The 15274-nt window shown below is 44.5% G+C and overlaps 1 protein-coding gene across 1 annotated transcript in view; it reads right to left on the bottom strand.

Annotated features, from left to right (window-relative positions):
* Window positions 1–15274, bottom strand: part of SAFB2 (scaffold attachment factor B2) — a 33482-nt gene that overhangs the window by 14504 nt on the left and 3704 nt on the right. The window contains exons 3-11 of the mRNA XM_065874267.1: window positions 13153–13217; window positions 12864–13067; window positions 10830–10892; window positions 9955–9982; window positions 8536–9046; window positions 8064–8113; window positions 7434–7534; window positions 2537–2686; window positions 2336–2448 (exon numbers count right to left, since the gene is read on the bottom strand). Coding sequence (XP_065730339.1) covers window positions 2336–2448; window positions 2537–2686; window positions 7434–7534; window positions 8064–8113; window positions 8536–9046; window positions 9955–9982; window positions 10830–10892; window positions 12864–13067; window positions 13153–13217 — 1285 coding nt within the window. The remainder of the gene's footprint in view (window positions 1–2335; window positions 2449–2536; window positions 2687–7433; window positions 7535–8063; window positions 8114–8535; window positions 9047–9954; window positions 9983–10829; window positions 10893–12863; window positions 13068–13152; window positions 13218–15274) is intronic.

Genomic DNA, 15274 nt, shown 5'->3' with positions numbered 1-15274 from the left:
TGGGTAGTGGGATTATGCTTGACATCTGTGTGTGTTTTCCAAATGGCGATTACATAAAAACTCATCCAAGACAAGCAACCTCTTTAGGAAAAGCTTCTCTATGTCACTTAAGCTGACTACCAAACCTAGAAATTCTTAAAAACGAAAGGTCAGGGACATCCCCAGTGGCGCAATGGTTAAGAATCCCCCTGCCAATGCAGGGGACACAGGTTCGAGCCCTGGTCCAAGAAGATCCCACATGCCGCGGAGCAAGTAAGCCCGTGCGCCACAACTACTGAGCCTTGAGCTCTAGAGCCTGTGAGCCATAACTACTGAGCCCACGTGCCACAACTACTGAAGCCCGTGCGCCTAGAGCCTGTGCTCCGCAATAAGAGAAGCCACCGCAATGAGAAACCCACACACCACAACAAAGGGTAGCCCCCACTCTCCGCAACTGGAGAAAGCCCACGCAGCAACGAAGACCCAATGCAGCCAAAAAAAAAAAAAAACCCACAAAAGGTCAAATGAGGGTGTTCAATGAAGAAGAGAATAAGATTAAAAACGAACTTTAAAATGCTCAGCCTCCTACACAAACCACTTGAAAGCAGTTTGGTTTCATTTTAAGCTCATCACCCAGTTAAGCAGCCCTGCGCTGGGGGTAGTCACCCCTGCTCGCCTCAGGCCCGGCGCTGCTCCTTTCTGAGCTGTCTCTCCTTCCACACAGAGCACAGACCTCACAGCATCGTTCCAGGGGCTGTGGAAACCACACACGCTAACTAGTGATTACACCCCCTTCCTTTCCCCATAAACATATCTCACTTTTGTGATCAGAAAATCAACATATGAAATGCATCTCGAGGTGCTAAGAATACCAAGAACTCCCAAGAGCTCCCCATGTTCCCCCAGTACAGGTTTTTAGCACTACCACAGGATGTGTCTCTTTGGAGAAGTTGCCAATAAAATTACGATCTCACCCCTAAATACGAAAAAGCTAATCTGACATGCATTTCTCCTAGGTTTACAAATTCCAATTTGGCTACAACGAAGATGGATAAGTACATCTTTAAAAACCAAGTTTAGGGCTTCCCTGATGGCGCAGTGGTTGAGAGTCCCCCTGCCGATGCAGGGGACACGGATTCGTGCCCCGGTCCAGGACGATCCCACATGCCGCGGAGCGGCTGGGCCCGTGAGCCATGGCCGCTTAGCCTGCGCGTCCGGAGCCTGTGCTCCGCAGTGGGAGAGGCCACAACAGTGAAAGGCCCACATACCGCACAAAACAAAAACAAAAACAAAAACCAAGTTTAACTTATGAATGTAATGCCCATAGTCATGTTTATTTAACTATAAATTTTCTTACATTAAAAAAAAAACAGAAAAACTGAATTACAGTGAGACTGACATTCTCAGCAAGATTCAATTTTTAGGGTGTGAGTGGACCTAGAAATGAAAATAACCTGTGCTGACAATATAAACTCAACATAAACTGTGCATTCTGAGAATAGCACCCTGTCAAGCCCATCAACAAAGTCTACCTTCTCAAAAAAGATAAACTGACAATTTTGATAAAAGTATCAATAGGGAATGCTTGCTTTTGAATGATCTGTCCCTGTTTTCATCTTGATTAAAGATGCAAATCACCTCCTTTATAAAGGTAGTCTCTCAGACCTGTGGTTCCCAAACTATGGTGCCAAGGTACACCAGGACGGGTGAACTCACAACTGCCCTGGGATATTTTAGATTTCTGAGGGAAAATAAAGAAATACTATCTGCCAGATAACACGTGAACTACTAGCTTGTGGTCACTCGTTTCGATATTAGATCAGGCTACATTCCTTTGGATGAAACTGTCTTTGCAAACCTGGGCTTCTGCAGTTGCTATGATAAAATACAAGATGCACAAGGATCAATGTGGACCAGGAAATGATTCCAAGGTTTGAGAGGCCATGCAAGAGCTCAGAATGTCAAGAATGAAGTAAAAATACAGCTGACCCTTGAAAAGCATGGGGATTGGGGTGCCGACCCTCCACAGTCGAAAATCCACATGTAACTTCATAATTGGCTCTCCCTATCCGCGGTTCCACACCTGCAGGTTCAACCAACTCTGCACCTGTAGTACTGTAGTATTTACTCCTGAAAAAAACTGCCCGTGTGAGCGGACCTGAGCAGTTCAAACCCGTGTTGTTCAAACATCTTTCAGTCTGTGTTATTTTTTCAACAGATTACTAACTTGCTTGGACATAAATACTAAGCGGCAGCAAGATGCCAAAAACCGCCCAAGATGTAAATAAGGAGCTGGTGACCCTGTGGCTGCCACCTGCCCTCCTCTGAAGAGAAAGGTTTTAAAAAAGCACTTTACTTTTCAACTTTGATCTCCACAGAATGATGTCTGTCAACATTAGACAATTTTTCCTTCTTCACTTCACATTCTTTTCTGTCAGACAGCTTTTTCCCAGCAGGTTCGTTTTTGGCCTAAAATACAACACAGACAGAAACAGGTTAGGGACCAGGTCTTCTGGCCTGCGAGCTCTGTGAGTTACAGCAGCAAGAACAGCCTCACCTTCTCAACAGAGATCATTCTTCCATGAAGCTCAGTTCTGTGGAGATGGCTGATACACTTTGTGGCCTCATCGGACGTTGACATGGTGACAAACCCGTAGCACCGGGCCCCGGGACTGCGGGCATTGGTCACCACTTTGGCTCCAACAACCTTTGTGAGAAAAGGGTACTCTTATTTTCTCATGCAAATAACCACACTACGTATCAAGAACTGCTAGCAGTTAACTGATCATCAGAATCATTTCCACTTGTTTTTACTGCTCTGGAAATTGTTGTTCTTCTTTATTAAAGTGCCTCTAATAAATCCTGACCTATCAAAATACAACTGCTTCTAAGATTAGCCCTCACAGTGACAAAATACAAACAAGAAAAGCTAAAGACAGTTAGACTTCATTAACCACGACCTGTTAATTAATCAAAAGTCCTTCCCACTCAGACCTTTTTCTCCAATTCGACTGTTCCCATGGAAAGCTACGGGGATGCTGACTCAGAAATGCACCCCAATTCGTGCAGGTCCGGGCTGAGAACAGCTCTGACGTGATGCAGAGAGGGCTTCCGCTTCCAGCCAGGACAGAGTACCAAGCAGTTACCCTCCTGCCACCTGAAACTAAAAACCCGGAGGAAATGTGGGCAACAAGGGTTTTCAGACACTGGACTTCAGGCCGCATAGGATGGCGACCCCTGCGAGGGGGTAACGCCCGAGGGGTGTCTCCTATGACTGCCCTGGCACACCACCTAGAAGTTCCAGCCAGCAACAGGGAGGAGGGAGTGAGGGGCAGCATCCCTGAACAGACAGAGCTCAGAGTCAGAGGAGATGAAGGCAGCAAGCAATCAGAATACCACAGAGGAGAGGGCTGCCCACAACCGTGCACTTGTATGAGGTGACCACCCAGGCTAGACAGACACCCACCAGTAACGGGCAGAGGGAACAATCCCCTGGGCTCACTCAGGACCATAAACGGTTCACTGTTACTGGAGAGACTCCACCAGCCAGAGTGGAAGAGCCTGTAATTCCCGGGGACATGAGACTGAGTACTCAGAAGGGTCCAGCCTCAGGAGTGGACAAAGCTGGCCAGAGTTAAAGGCTGCCCTAGCCTGACTGGTGAAGCCTAACAACAAGCCTCAGAAGGAGCAAGTGAATGAACTGTGACCCAGCAAACACGCAAAGACATTTATGGGGACACAGGAAGGACCAGCACCCAACAAGGTGAAAGTTATCACGTGGCATCAAAGACGAGGCTAGCTAGCCAAGGAGCAGGAAAACAGGGCTCTAGCACAGAAAAGGACAAAGTCAATAGAAATGTCACAATGACAGAACTAGTGAACAAGGAGGGCCATATCCTGTATGTTCCAGAAGGCAGAGCAACAACTGAACATGTCAGGTAAGCACATGGAAGATGTTTAAAAATACCCAAACCGAATTTCTGAAAAAGACTACACCAGATGGGCCTGAGGACAGACATGACAAAAGAAAAAATGAGGGAACTTGAAGAGGTAGTATGAAAAACCATTTGAAATGAAACTGAGAAAAAAGATAGAAAAAAAAAAATGAACCAGAGCAACAGCAGCATGTCCTCATGGGCACGGAGCACAGGAAAAAAGCTTCCCCAATGAAACCGAAGCGCAGCAGCAGCAAACTTAACCGGTGGTAAAGAGAAATCGTGAAGGCAGCCAGAGGAAGACAAGATGCACGGACACTAAGGAGCAAAGGTGAGAATGACAGCCGGCTGGCTGGAGAGGACGCAAGCAAGAAGGAGCAGAGTGGCTGTGCCACCTGGAGGAGAGCAGTCAACCTTGAATTCTATACCCAGCAAGACAAAGGCAAAGCAACAGCTTTCTCAGGCATGCATATGCCATGAGAATTCACCGTCCACAATGCTACACTACAAGACATGTTTAAGGAGGAAGGAAAACACTATCCAGGGGGAACGTGGACAAAAAGGAAGAAAAGAGCACCCCAAAATGGTAAATACACACGAGTAACTAAAAACCCACTTTTCTTTAAAAACAAAACAACTCACCAAAAAAAGCCAATAATGCACTGTGTGCTTTGTTAAATAGAAGTAAAACGTAAGATAACGTCACAAAGGCTGGAGGGGAAAATGGCAGCACACTGCTGTAAGGCTCTCATACTACTTGGGAACTGGTATAAAGTCACTGGGAGATAAACTGTGATAAATCAAACAACACCTCGAGACAAATGAACCTGGAAATACAACATAACCAAAATTTATGAGATGCAGCAAAAGCAATCTAAGGGGAAAGTTCACAGAAATAAATGCCTACATCAAGAAACAAGAAAAATCTCCAATAAACAACCCAAGTTTACACCTCAAGGAGCTAAAACAGAAACTAGTTACATAGACCAGATATAGCTAGTAAGGCACAAATCATAAAAAAAACTATGCAATGCAAAATCAAGCAGATAAACAGGGACTTCCCTGGCAGTCCAGTGGTTAAGACTTCGCCTTCAAGGGACTCCCCTGCTGGCTCCGTGGTTAAGAATCCACCTGCCAACGCCGGGGACACAGATTTGATTGCTGGTCTGAGAAGATCCCACAAGCCGCGGAGCAACTAAGCCTGCGTGCTGCAACTACTGAAGCCTGCGCACCTAGAGCCTGTGCTCTGCAACAAGAGAAGTCACCACAATAAGCCCACACACCACAATGAAGAGTAGCCCCCACTTGCCACAACTAGAGAAAAGCCCACGCGCAGCAACGAAGACCCAACACAGCCAAAAATAAATTTAAAAACATTTAAAAAATTTTAAATGTTTTAAAAAAAAGACTTCACCTTCCAATTCGAGGGTGTGGGTTCGATCCCTGGTCAGGGAGCTAAAATCCCACATGCCTCGCAGCCAAAAAACCAAAACATAAAACAGAAACAATACAGTAACAAATTCAGTGAAGACTTTAAAAATGGTGCATATCAAAAAGAAAAAAGCAATCAGGTACAAGGAATCCAAGAAGAAACAGGACATATACAAAACACAGAGCAAGAGCACAGATTTAAACCCTACCATACCAGTGCTTCCGTTAAGTGTAAACGTTCCCAGAGGACATTCAAAGACGTGAGAGTTGGGATATACAAAAAGCCTGAGACACAGGAGCCATGGCTTCTGGCTGTGACCTCCTCTGAACTCAGTGGGTCAACGTGAACAAGTGCTCTCCTCTCTCTGGACCTCAGTGTACCCGACTGTGAGATGGTGAGAGGGATACATGCTCCCTAGGATCCCTGCAGACCTTGACATTTGCACTTCTGCTTGAAGAAAGCCCCGATCTGTCCAAAGCACCCCATACAGGGCCAGAGCCTCTGCTGAGATGGATACAGATGTCAGTTCCCATATCAGAGACGAAGCTTTGCCTACTTCCCTCTCCTCAATGAGAGGGCTGAGCTAATCAAGGGGTCATTTGACCTTTCCATTATCCTTACAAGGGCATCACTTCCGATGACAGATAAACCTAAGTGAGAGCAGATACCACAAAAAGCTCCCATGTTCCTGTCTGTGTCCTTTCCCTGCTTCCCGTCCCCTGCTATCAAGCTCCTCACAGAAGCCTTTGTCTGCTCATCCACTTCCAGAGCCTTGTCCCGCTGCGGGGCCTTCCTAGGTCCTGTTGCTCTGGTCCAGAGCTGAGCTCCGAGGGCCAGGCAAACTAATCACGCAGCCCTTGGCCTAAATGTCACTTCCTCAGTGATGACTGCCGAACCTACTTCCCAAATCTAAATTAGGCCTTCCTACCACACACTGATGGCACACCGTAATCTTCAATATACTTATCATAACACGTTGTTATGTATTTATTTCTTACGCGATCTTCCACCAATGTAAGATCTATGATGTCAATGCCCTTGTATCTGTTTGCTTTGGCTTTACAATCAGTGCCTGATTCTAAATAAGTGAGTGAATAGGTTAGGGCTTAATAGTGTTCTACACCCTTTGGAATGCTTCTTCTGGGTCCTGTCTGCTCATTCCCTAACCCCTTCACTAACACTTAATTGGGGAACAAGGACCTGAGCCAAGGAATGACCTGGGCAGCCAGGATGACACAGATGCCAAACCTCTGCCTGGAATCCCTGCAACTTGCTGCTGCTGAGCGGTACCTCGCCTACTTCTCTCCCGAGGGTCACTCCCCACAGGCCCCCAGCAGACCAGGGCAGTCGTTACGGCTTCTGATAAGACTATTTCACTACCTAGTTCCAAGACAACAGGATCATTCTTAAATGTTCCTCAGAAGGCTTCTGAACTGTATTACTTTCCTCCTGCTCCTGTGACCAATATATCAGTTGATATATTTAAAAAAATTTTTTTTAATTAACTTTATTTTTTTTTAATTTTTGGTCACGTGGCTTGTGGGATCTTAGTTCCCCAGCCAGGGATCAAACCCACGCCCACGGCAGTGAAAGCGATGGAGTCCTAACCACTGGACCGCCATGGAAGTCCCCAGTTGATTCATTTTTAAGCCACTGTCCTGTTCCAATTCTCAAACTATATACTTTAGATGGTAGACGATACACGGAGACCAACTCTTCACTTACTGTTAAGGGAATAAACCTCATCATGCCAGCTTCAAGTTTTGTATTGGCTAAAAGATAGTTTGTTCAAGAGAAGTTGGAAGCACAGCAGGGACATGCAGACTGTAGCTTTTACATACCTTCTCTGAGCAGCGTTCTACAAGCTGTCTACTCTGCCTGCCATCCACTCTCAACCAGGAAACAAGGCTTACTACCCACCACTGGCTGGGTCCCCCACCTTGGAGTTTTGGTTCTTATTTGTTTTCCCCCAACCAGAAACAAGAACCAATACAATTAACAGCGAGTATGAAGTTTCTAAACTCTTAAATTTATTATATTTTAATGCCAAATCAAGGCACAATGACAGAAGGTCAAAGGGAGTGTACCTTTCCATATTTGCTGAAAAGGTTCTTCAGATCTGTCGCTCGAGTTGTGGAAGACAGTCCACTGACCCACAGATTCCTTCCAGAACTACTGCTGATTCGACCTGAAGCAGGAGGGAGATGATTATGCTTTACCTCAAGGCATAACAGTAAGCTCGACCACTCCTCCTAAGATGTAGCCCTCTCTTAAACCCTGATTAAATCCAGTCTCGACTCCTCTGAGTCAAGAATTTAATTACCACCAACAAACTGGACAGAAGACGAAAAATCTGGATCACAGAAACTGAGTTTTCTTACTCGAGGAATCATCACGTCTTGTCAGTTACAAACTGAAATGGCTTCAATGATCAGCTCTCAACCAAGACAGCATTTTCTAAAATTCTATTATTCCATAGGTGGACCTGTCCTGTAATAGGACTTTCACTATTCCATTAGCAATAATCACAACAAAGGCATAAAATACAGAAGCTCATCAACATTTAAAACTAGTCTCTCAAGATACCATTAGATTATTAATTCCAGTAATCCATAATAAAACCAACTACTGTATCCGAATTGTGGATACTTGCAGGCCCCTCCCTCCCAAAATAAGGGATCCGTAGATGGCTCCCTGCCATGTAAATTAAATCATACCTTTTTCATCTTTAATGATTGGCTTTATATCTTTTTCTTCCTTAAAAGAGCTAGAGACAAAAGTTAATGTTACTCGTACAGGAATAAAATGAAAGACAACTAAATCAAAGTATGATATGTGCTAAAACTGAATACCTACCAGAAAATTAGTCTGAAATAAAATTTTAACAGCACCTTTACAAGCTTATATTGGAAATCTGACCCCCCAAATACAATGGCAGATTCTTAAAAGTCAATTCGATTTAGCTGAAGATAACACTTAACAATTTAAGAGCACAACCAGAGTAGGTTGAGAAAAACAAAAGGAATTGAAATCACCCATTAAAAATACACAAAGAGAAATAAAACTTTAGAAGTAAACTACAATTGCATCAGTCTGGCTGGCCAATTGCAGAAACAACAGCTTATGTGTGTCATTAAACGACCAATGAAAAGGAGATAGCGTCTGGTCTAAAACTGAGAAAAAACAAACCTCATTTTCTGATCAGCGCCCTCACTGGCTGAGGACTCTTTAGGAGCCGGAGGGACTTCATTACAAGCTTCAAAAGCAAACTTCTTCACGTCTTCTTTGCTATCCCTGGGGTCTGGGCTTGAGGCTTCCGGGGGCGCTTCCGAGGCCTCCTCGCTACAGGCTTCCGTGTGCTCTGAGGCTTTACTACTCTGCTCAACTGGCTTCTCTAGCCCTACAGGCTCACAGTCCGTCCTCTCGCCATCGCCTGTCTGCTCCACGGGCTCCCTTTTCACTACCGCTAACAGGGTGTCTGCCTTGCTCGACTGAGCTTGTGCTGTTGACTCGCTGGCCAAATCTAAATCACCCTCCTCCGGATGGGCGCTGTCAAAAAGGTCCTCTTCCTCCGCAAGCTTTCTGTCTGGCCCCACGCTACTTGTTTCCTGTGCAAATGGCTGCTCCAGCTCGGAACCTTCTTCTTTTACTGGCTCAGATTTACAAGTTTCCCCCAAAATGTCGAGTATTTTCTCATTTTCTACGGATTTAACAGGAATAGAATGGCACAAGGTTTAATTACCAGGGAAATAAAGCAATCACAAATGTGGAACTGGCACGGCTGCCACACTAACACGAAGAGAACTGCTAGCTACACAGAGATTGGAAAACCCGCGGGTACACAAAGTTACACTGGTTACACTACCTGCGCTCCAACCGCCTGCGAGAGCAAGCCTCTATGCTACATGGAAGAGAAAAGGCCCCACAGGTTTAAACACCTACAACCGTGTGGCTGCTTCTCGACAGTCTTCATGCTTCTGTTCAAGTCTGGGTCTTCGACTTATTTTTCCAATGTCCAAGGTGTTCAATCGAACGCAATCACCATTCAAGGACAGCTCAATTTCCAAATTTCTTTGAAATTCTTTGAACGGAACAGTCCAACAGGAAAACCAGAAACTTCCGCCGGCAGGAGATAAACGCAGTCCAGAAGGGGAACAACACGTTGGAAATTTTCATGAAGAAAATTGTTTCCTCTTCTGGAATCCAGTCACTTCTCAGGCTATAAGTGCCCTGACCACCGCTTTATCCTGCCTTAACTGCATTAATCAAAATGACTGCAGCAAATATCACAAGATCTGTTTCATGTGTAGAAACACATGGAAGAATCATGGGGTTGGGGGGAATTACTTAAATGCCACTGTACGTGGTTAGAGAGATGAAAGTAATCACTACATCTCACCAAATGTATTTGACCTCCAGAAACCAGAACGGTACTTCCACAGATCTGGTGATATGAATGGGTTTCCAATCTCTGATCCTTGTACGATCTGGATTGTCCACCATTAAAATAATTTACGACACCATAAACAACTTAAAATATATAGATAGCTTAAAAAATACAGTGGGAAAACTTTCAAACCATAACTGTTGTGTCTCTCTTATCAGTACCTGGCTCCAATAGAGGTTCTTCAATATCCTATTGAAAAGGAAAGACAAAGAAAATCCACAAAGCACTTTAAAAATCGGACAGATTCCCCTAGCAGATACAACTTTCAATCAAGTATGAATAAATGCTTGTTCCAAACAAGTTTCTCCACTCAAAACAAAGTATTCCATTCTACAATAATTCAATGACAAGTTCACTGTGTTGGTTTCTCCCCAGCAAAAGCAGACAGTAGCAATAATATTAGCCCGTCCTATTCCCCCCTTGGAGTTGGGCTCTGCAGCTGGCAACGACTCCCACGGTCCAGGCAGAGGTCACACACATGGCTGCTGCTTTACACATCACACCGGATTTGAAAAAAATGTATTTCTCCCAACGCAGAACTGTGTCAACAAAAGACTTTCTCCACCCTGCTGAACACCTCTCCCTAACTCCCCCTGGACGGAAGACAAAGGCTCCTGGACTCTGGCAGTCAGACCCACCTGTCTCTGCAGCCCCACCCCCGCCCTGCGTTCTCCATCCCTACAACGCACCAGCCCCTCCTGCCCCAGAGTCTTCTTCCCCTTCACCTGGCTACCTCGACTGGCCTGTCAGACCTCAATTTGAACACAAAGGACTTCCTCTGGGAAGCCCTCTCATGGTTTTGTAACTCAATCACCCAAACTTCTACTTTCTAGTTACACTCACTGGTCATAAACACCACGCCCACTAGGCTGCAAACCCTGACACTGACAATTTGGCTCAACCTCTTATCCCCAGCACCCAGCTCAGGACCGATGCTCAATGACTTGTTCACACACCCACACCCACACTCTTTTCCACTATGGAAAATTAACCACTCATGTCAGCTTTCCAGCCACAGAACCGGGTAGTAACCTACCGGAGGCACTTTGAAGTCCAATGATGAAGCATCCAAAGTGTTCTCGAAGCCCTCCCCATCTACCTGAAAGACAAAATGCAAGACTACTTTGTGGAGACAGAATTATGAATGCCAAGGCCTACACCTCACCAGTTTCCAGGCCACCTACACATCTATTTCCTGCACAATGCCTACCGCCATCTGCAAGCCCACTGCTGAATCACAGCAGCCCCCCTTACCCACAAGGGATATGCTCCCAAAGCCCCAATGGATGTCTAAAACTTCAGCCAGCACCAGACCCCACATACACTGTGTTTTTTCCTACACTGGCAGGCAGGTAACGTATATAGCGTGGATAACCGGACAAAGGGATAATTCCCGTCCCGGCAGGATGGCGCAAGGTTTCACATGCTACTCAGAACGGTATGCGATTAAAAACTTAGGAATTGTTTATTTCATTTAATGTTTTTAGACCTGGTTGACTGTGGGTAACTGAAACCTCAGAAAGCAAATCCATGGGTAAGGGCGGGGGGGGGGCGGCGGGGCTACAGTATTCAGTTTATCACCTGCCTCCCGGCCCCCAGGCCCACTCCAGGACTAGGTGGCACCAGCAACTCTGACAGAGGCTCACAGAGGGCTGGCGCTCTGTCCACACTGGCCAAATGAATGAACGAGCAAATTCATTTCCCAGGCAGTTTCCACACACTGGTGGTCAGCATACACCACCCAGCCACAGAATTTCCAAAGCTGAACTCAAAAGGAAAATCAACTTTTGCACTCCTCCGATTTCACTTGGTAGCAATGCTTTTCAAATAACAATAGGGAATTCCCTGGCAGTCCAGTGGTTAGGACTCCACACTTTCAGTGCCAAGGGCACGGGTTTGATCCCTGGTCAGGGAACTAAGATCCCGCAAACCACGCAGCTTGGCCAAAAAAAAAAAAAAAAAGATAAAGTAACAATAACTGGGCACTTTCTTCTAGAGTACTTTGTATAAAACAAACATTTAACTTGACTGTTTTCTCTTTTTATTATCTACTATACAAAAAAATCTGGTATCCTAAAGGTTATTAAGTTAGAAAACCTTTTAACTTTTTAAGTGAAATATAAAAATACTCCTCCCCACGTACTTTTTTCTTTTTCTAGGTTTGGATGTTTCCATTAACCAAGAAGTTAGAAGCCAAGTCCATTCTATGGAAATAATTCACACACAACAGAATCTCACTGAGAGGACAAATCAAAGCTCACTGCCTAGCCTAGGCTGAGCTGTGGTGATAACGTGAAATTTGTGACTTTTGACCTTTAAGGTTTAAAGTTCAGTCCTACAAGGGCACTTTTCCTTCCAGTTTAAAGCTAGAATGCCTTAAATAAAACCAAACTAAGATGGCTGGGCACGCCAAGGTGGTGAGATTAAACTGGCAATAAGTTCTAGGAAGGCTACGAGAGAGCTCTATGGCAACAGATGACAAGTGAGAAGCTGGGAAAGCGACACCGGCAACAGAATTAAAGCCCTCCCTTATACACAAGAAGTTAATAGTGGATTCCTTTAATTGGAGGGGTTCTTCTGGGGGGACAAATACTTTTCTTCACTGTATTTCACATACAGTGAAGATGTGTATTTCACATCTTTTAATATAACTGTCTAAATTTATACATGGAATACATCTTTAAAATATCAACAGGATTATCTGGATGGCGAGATTATGAACTGTTTTTTTCTTACCTTTCTATAGTTTTTTTAAAACCTTTTTTCTTTTTAAGGAAAATACTTTTTATCAACAGTGTCAACCTTTCATTCTGTAACTTATGCTAAGAAAAGCGTCTCCTACCCAATTATAAAAATATCCTCCAACAATACAGAAAAGTTATTTGTTAATTAACATCTGACCTATGTGGAGTTTAAATGGATATAATTTACCTCAAGGTTTAGACACCGAATTAAGTGTTTGTTTATGGTGACTGGTGATTCAGCTGCGTACTCTGGCTCTGACAAAGAGCACATAAGCAGCGAGGAGCCCCAGGGCTGCAGCGCGCTGTACCGCATCTGCGTTACCTACAGAGTGTCCTGTGAACTGAGCTGGGAGCTCCCTCAGCTGCACAGCCACGTAGTCTTTGCTCTCGCATAGGGACTCGAGAATGCTGTCAGCGCCATCCTCCCCGAAGTCTGGAGCACCGCTATTCTCGACTTCGGTTTCTTCTAACACGTTAACGTCCATCATGTCAATATTCTGCAAACTCTCCAAACTTGCTTCCATGTCCTCCTGTAATGAGGAACGAAAGGTGTCAGCGACCAGGTGGACCAGAATGCGGAGCTCCTGCCGCCATCTCGGCTGTGATGCCACATACCTGCCCGTCTCTGGAATCTTCTTCCAGGCCATTGTCTTCTGTGCCTTCCTCCTCCGTCTTTTGTCCTAGTTACAGAATAATTTTTTAATCAGATAACATTCAGGTTCTGGCCTCATAATTAGTTTATGCAGGATGACACAGCTCAATCTTGGTGAGAACATGTTACAGGGAAGCTAAATGTGCCTGTTCTTCTATCATGTAGTTTTGTCTCAACTGGAACATAAAAATCTAGGATTTCTGTAACACTATCAAAGTATTTTGACTTTGCACAAAATATCCAAAAGCTTCAAAAGATATCAAAACCACTCCAAACTAAGACTAACATCCCTAAAGAAAAATGAGCAAAGGATAAACATAGGCATTTCCCAATGAGTAAATTAAAAAATGTAATGTCCATATAGCACCCAAAGAACTGCAACCTAAGAGAGCGAGCCCAACGACGGACCTGTTGGTTCCCCTTCACTCCACCCACTGTAAGCAGGCCCCCTGCCTTCCGTCATTCTTCAGCCCAGGAACTTTTTTTCCTCAAGGCAAAAAGGCAAAGGCTACCATAAAGTCAATTTTCACCCTGAGTTCTGTGAACGCAGAGGGACTATTGAGAGTTATGTTAGGTATTCTTAATGGGGCTGGAAGGGAAGGAGAGTGGAAACTTCTAGACTCAGAAAGGAAGTAAAATCTTTGGGCTCCCTATGTAACAACAGCCTTAAAAATATACATACCTTTATCCTGGAATTCCCCTTAGGATGTGCACTAAAATGTCTGACAAGGAACTCAAAACAAAGGTTACTTATCCTATGGAGTGCATACAGACTAAATATCCCAAAGGGAAGCAAATTATGGCATGTTATGCTCAAATGTGGGATGCCAGTATGGGGAGTCAGGGCGGGCATGGGCTGTGATGCGGCAATGTTTGAAGACATTTTGGTGTTATGACTGGCAGTGCCACTAGCATGTAGTGGACAGTGGCCAGGGATGCTGTGCAGCACACGGTAACACACAGGACAGCACCCTACCACAAAGCACTCAATTCAAATTGCCAACAGTGCCGAGTCTGCAAAACCCTGTGGCATACCACACGCTTTGCAACTTGAAAAAGAAAAAATTATGCCTTTAAAGACTATTTAATGATATGGAAAAATGTCCACAAAGTTACCACATAGATCTACTCATTAAAATGCACGTGGATACTTTATACACGCAAGTGTGAAGATGCAGCGGTAGAACATACAAATGGATATGGCTAAGGCAATCCATCAACCGTGCTTAAAACACTGAGCAATAAGAGCTACTTTCATTTTCACTTCTATAATTTTTTAAAAAGAGAAAATTAAATGCAAGAAACCTCAATCTTCACTTTACTGAAGTTTAGTTGATTTATTGATTTTGCTGTAACAGCAAAGTGATTCAGTTACACATATACCTTCTTTTTCATATTCTTTTCCATTATAGTTTATCACAGGACATTGCATACAGCTCCCTGGGCTATACGGTAGGACCTGTTTGTTGTTCATCCATCCTGTATATAATACACTGCATCTGTTAACCCCAAACTCCCATTCCATCCCTCCCGTAACCTCCCCCGCCCCCCCAACCACAAGACTGTTCTCTCTGTGAGTCTGAAGAAACCTCAAACTTTGATTAAAGATGCCAACTGCAATGTCTACACTTAAGTTATCTCTCGTTTGCCATTATTATCAGTGATTACTCAAAAAATATAGTTTTATTACACATTGGGCACCGTGCTCTTCGCATTATTTAATACTCCCCACAATGCTAGCAGGTTTATTATCTGCATTTGATGCAAGAATTTCGCTCTGCTCCAAAGCTGCGACTCAAAAACTCAGCTGTACCACCTCCCATTATATCTAAACCCTGAATATCCTTTTAAAATACGCTGTTTAAAAATGTTTGATAATTGCACCCAATTTCTAGGCCTCAAATAGTAGCCTGGAGTACCCACAAAGAATGTAAATAGAAGAGAGGCAGCCCAAAAAGCCTCACCAAAAAGCACCCTAAGTGGGAGTGACAATGAGACAAATGCTGGGCAGACAGGCTACACCCAAATCCCAAGGGCCTGCTCTTGGCTGACTAAAAGCTGAAGGGTGGAGGGGAACGGGACAGC

This window comes from Phocoena phocoena, chromosome 3 (assembly GCF_963924675.1).
Source record: "Phocoena phocoena chromosome 3, mPhoPho1.1, whole genome shotgun sequence".
Taxonomy (NCBI): Eukaryota; Metazoa; Chordata; class Mammalia; order Artiodactyla; family Phocoenidae; genus Phocoena; species Phocoena phocoena.
This window is presented reverse-complemented; position numbering and strand designations above follow the sequence as displayed.